The 5,002-nt window shown below is 46.0% G+C and overlaps 1 protein-coding gene across 1 annotated transcript; it reads left to right on the forward strand.

Annotated features, from left to right (window-relative positions):
* Positions 1 to 901: 901 nt before the first annotated feature.
* LOC135493785 (transient receptor potential cation channel subfamily V member 5-like) lies at positions 902 to 3,437 on the forward strand. Its single transcript, XM_064781358.1, has one exon. The coding sequence runs from the start codon at positions 1,137 to 1,139 to the stop codon at positions 3,303 to 3,305; it is 2,169 nt and encodes a 722-aa protein (XP_064637428.1). The 5' UTR covers positions 902 to 1,136; the 3' UTR covers positions 3,306 to 3,437.
* The last annotated feature ends 1,565 nt before the right edge of the window (positions 3,438 to 5,002 follow it).

A 5,002-nucleotide genomic window follows, 5' to 3' on the forward strand; every position in this document is an offset into this window, starting at 1 on the left:
GAAACACTGGTTATTATATATTTGGACTTTACCATTCTCGGCCCAGATACATACGATTTTAGATCAGACTTGTGGTTAGATATTTACGAGAGCCAATCTGGTGTCCGTCAAGGTTTATAGCAAACATATCATTACCCCATGAAATGCCAACATATTTTTTTGATCATGAGCTTATTATCCAATGTTGGCATTTTATGATTGGTCCTTTTCGATGAACTGATGACATGTTTGTCTCCCGAAGGGTAACATTTGGACCACTAGATAGACCTACTTGTACATCTCATCGATCACCAAATTTGTCAGAAACAAGCAAATTTCGATTCCTCCTCGAGGTCGATGCTTTTTTGCCTGTCTCCTCCTTCTTTACTGCCTTGCCAGCACCGGATGATAGGTTATTGATAGGCTTCGAACGACATAGACCAGAGACCTAAAACATGATTTTCAAAAACTCCTTTTTACGATTTCAGGTGAAGAGGTCAACGTTAGTGGCATTCGTGTAGCCTGTGCTCCTGAAGCAACAAGAAGAAATTTGACCTCCATAGTCTGGTTGTTGCTTTTGAGTTCACCGTTCAAAAAAGATGCCTGTCAACGGTTCCCGATGGACGCAGCTAGCGATGCGATCCAAGTTGGCAATTCGCCGCGAATCTTCGGACACCTACAACTTTAATGACGTAATGGGCGTCTACGATCGCGAGGCTGACGACGCTATTGACAAGTTAAACTCTTTTCGTGACATCAGTGGAGCTTCTGGTGCTTTTGAAAGAACAGAAACTGTGAATCCAACAGAACACGGCAGGGCTGGGAATGGTGGCCCAAATAATGACGTCATTCTTGCGATGGACGCTGTCCAATCCGGGGATGAATCTGACGAAGACCATGATTCGGATGCCACCGTTGTTCTTATCCAAAACGGCGTCAGAGATTCACGTCAACATCAGGCGGCACCTCAAATAGAATCTGCCGACTTAAACTCCAAAAGTTTGGGTCAATACGACACATCACAACGCAGGAAAAAAGGTAGGAAGAGGAGTGATCGCCGGCGCAGGAGCGAAGACAAAGTTCTCCAAAAGAAAGAATCGTCAAGTTTGTCGTCTTTAGAAGAAACCCCTAATCAGCGGAAGGGATCTCAGTTTATCATGTCGGCACCTATCCAGTTGCAGTTCACCCAACTGAATATGAACGCCGCTTTCTTGGAAGTCAAAGACTTCCTTGCAAAGGAAAAGTACAGCCGATTTGTCGCGACGTTGGTACGCGCCATCAAAAGTGATTCTGTGCATGCTGTTGAGGTTATGGTGGAGATTCTTAAGATGTTTGGGTTTGATTTATACGAACCGATGTTCAGGGAAAGCGTCTACACTGCAAGCATGCTCCACGTCGCTCTTTTGTTTAAAAGAGATGAAATATGTCGTCTGCTCATCAAGGAGTTTCCGAAGCTCGTTACTGTCAAGTACGAATCGGAAAAATTTCAAAACCAGACGGCCATCCACATCGCGGCATCGAATGGTCAATATGAGATTTTGAGCGACATGCTTGCAGCTGTGGATGAAGCAACAGGGAAGGAACTTCTGAATACGATCGCGGATGGCTCCTACTTCACGGATGTGCACCAAGCGGGTGCTCTTGCCCTCACAGCCGCAGCGTACAGCGGTCTTCATGAAATGTTGCGGATGCTTATCAAGCGCGGAGCGGATCCAGATGTAAAAGGACTCAACGGCAACACAGTCTTACATTGTATCGTGATATTTTCCGCCTTGTATCCACAGAGCGAGACCCCCAAGATATTATTCGATGAGGTCTGGGAGACATGCACAACGTGGTGGCAAAGACATAACATCGAGGGAGTATTTCATTCCGAAAATCAACGGAAAATGGCGCAGGTTGACGCATTCCGGTACCTACTTTCAATCCGCAATGATGCTGACCAAAATGTCTTGTCTTTAGCCGTCCATCTTCATTCGAACCTGACCATGCACATTCTCAACATAGAACACATCTACAAACTCCCGCAGACGAAGTTCGGCGCCATGTCTTGGTCGACGTATGATGTGACGGAAGTGGCAAGCTATGCGCCTCCAAGCATCGGTAGAGCGAATCGCTACAATGCTGGAAGCATACTACACATTCTTGCTCACCGGGCGAAATTGGTCACGCAGGATGAAGACGAGTCGTACAGTGATATCGTCGAAGAAGAACCAATCCGAACCTTGGTCAAGATGAAATGGCAGACGTACCGCTTTGTCTACATTGCGTGGTTCGCCTTCCATCTTCTGGCAATGACGTGCCTCACGGGCGTCGCGCTACATTTCTACCAACCAGACCTCAACCACAATACATTCCATGATCCACTGGCAATCCAGCAAGTTAATTGGACAGCCTTCGACCCTGTCATTGAAGACACAGATCCTAACTACAGGGCGGTTCACCCATGGTACATCCTCTTCGGCGTCTACCCCGTCGTGCTGATTGTTCTAGAGTTTCTGGATATTTTTTCGACTGGTTACAGCAACTTGAAATCATTAGATACGGGAGCTGGCAAGAAAAGCAAGAAGCGCAAACAATACCTAGTCTACTTATCTGACCAATACTCGGCTACAGGTAATGCCCCATATCGCATAACTGGGATCATGTTCAGCCTCTCGACGCTTACTTGGCTTTGCTTCCATTTCGCTGGCGACATCGACCAGGACATGCCTCTCTCCCTGTCCATGATCTTTGGTTGGATCTTCATGCTATATTTCACACGCGGTTGCCGCCATATTTGTGAATTCAGCATCATGATGCAGAAGATGTTTTTCCAGGATTGTGCCTATTTCATAGCCGTCTACAGCTTCTTCTGGCTGGCCTTCTCAACCGGAATGCACGTCTTGCTGTTCTACGGAAACACACCAGCGCCTCATTTCGGGAACACCCTGTACCATATGCTGAACATCATCACAGACGCCGGAGATAAATCGTCTGCTGACGGTGCCAGAAGACCAGCAGCGGCCGCGACACTCCTGAGCATCTACGCCGTGGTGTCCGTCGTCCTCCTACTGAATATGCTGATCGCCATGATGAATACTTCCTACGAGGCGGTAAAGAGTTCGAAAACCAATGTTTACCGGAACCAGCAACTCTCTATAATGTTAATGCTTGAGCGGCGACTTTGGTGGTGGGTTTGGCTGTGCGAAACGTCTCAGCAGTTTACCTGGTCACCGAAGAAACCTTCTTATAGCCAGGAGAAAACTGGCGAAGGGTCGGGCATCAAAACAAACGCTCGAGTATATCTAGAGATCACCGAAAAAAGTCCTTTGGGAGCGAACTAACAGTTTATCGGGTTGAGATTGCTAAACGAGGGAAGCAGCTTTTGAAAGCTATTAAAATACAGCCCAAAAAGTAGGACAGGACTAGTATAATAAATGTAAGGGCTTAAGATTTCACCAAGAGTTAACGAATGTAATAAATTAATGTACACGTACTTTACAAAAAAACCATTTTATCAACGGTGTCCCGGTAATAAAATTATCAAAAACACTTGAATTGCGTTATAACTTACTTTCGATGTAGCGATTCCATCATGAGACGCGAGAGATAAACACGAATTACAGACTCGGGAAAAGTTTGGATTCTGGGACATCCCGTTCCAGGTTGACACTGGATCGGACATCATCAACATTAAAAAAGTATGGGACTTCTTATAGAGTCACACCCACGACCAAAAACGACACTCAATCATCAGCGATATGGACAGTTACTGATTACGCCAGATATTTGTCTTCGAGTTTTTGAAGGCTTCATATGATTTGCCCGTCATTGCGATCAACATTTTCACAAGAAGGATGACCTAGAGGATTGCGTACGCAGCGAGAACAAGTTTTGCCATTCCTGGAATCGTTGCGTCATCGCCACTGTCGCCATCACCAGCACCTGAGACCACGTTCAGCGTCTGGTACAGCGTGTTTTCGAAATTGACGTCGTCAGCGTCCTTCCCGTAGACAAGAAGCACGTGCAAACTGGAGGAAAACGCGAGCCAGAAGAAGACGAAGACGGCCAAGAAGTAGAGAGAGTCACGAAGAAACATTCTCTCTATCATGAGGGTAAATTGACATATAGCGGGCGGAAGCTCCTTGTAAAGAGCAACAGGTAGGGCCATCCGTACGGCACAGAACTTGTCGCCAATGGTCCGGATCATGGTTGACATGGCATTGTTGATCATGATGGTTGCCCCGACCCACAGGTTGATTGTGTCGGTGAGGGCGAGGAGCCTAATGAAGAGGCAGTTGACATGGTGCCTGTGCCGCGGCCGGGATAGCACCACGATGACGATAAGATTGTTCAAGCAGCCAATGACAATGATGCAGGGAATGATGTAGTGGCCAGAGAGGAACAGCAGGCTGTTTGATTGTTCCTCCCCTCGCACACATTACCACACTAGGCCCCTTTTAACACAGGAAGCGTACAGGAGAATAGTACAATATGAGCCAAAACGCAAAACTGAAAACTCAATGCGGTTCATGCGAAGAATGCTACTGCATGTAAAATAGTCGTGAGTTACTGATAAAAGTACTCGAGTGAAATCAAGTAAATCCTCGAAACGAAATAAAATGTTTAATACCCTCGAAATGAACGGGACTCTCCGAAATACAAGTTAATGTATAGGTGTGGTAAGTCATTGAATTTGGAACGTAAGGATGGTACCGCGTCGGCTCATTAGCGTCCTATACGTAAGTAGCGAATACGAAGATTACCGGAAGACGAGCATCTAGAGACATTGCATCTCGAATGTTGACGTCATTTGGATGAGTATACCTATTTCGAAAATTTCGACATTTCATCTATTTTGTTTTACTCCGGTTCTTATCGATAACCACAATCGCGTTGGAATGATCAAGGGCCTGGTGTTTTTTTGCGGAATGTGCGCTACGAAAGTACTGTACTCGTTGAGATGTACTTTTGAACATTTATCTACTTTTTTTGACTTGATCACATCTGAGGGTGGATCATTCTTAGCCCGAAGACACAG

Source organism: Lineus longissimus, chromosome 9 (assembly GCF_910592395.1).
Source record: "Lineus longissimus chromosome 9, tnLinLong1.2, whole genome shotgun sequence".
Classification (NCBI taxonomy): domain Eukaryota; kingdom Metazoa; phylum Nemertea; class Pilidiophora; order Heteronemertea; family Lineidae; genus Lineus; species Lineus longissimus.

Coding starts and splice junctions, on each gene's coding strand:
- LOC135493785 (XM_064781358.1), top strand. CDS start 1,137: ATGTCGGCACCTATCCAGTTGCAGTTCACCCAACTGAATATGAACGCC.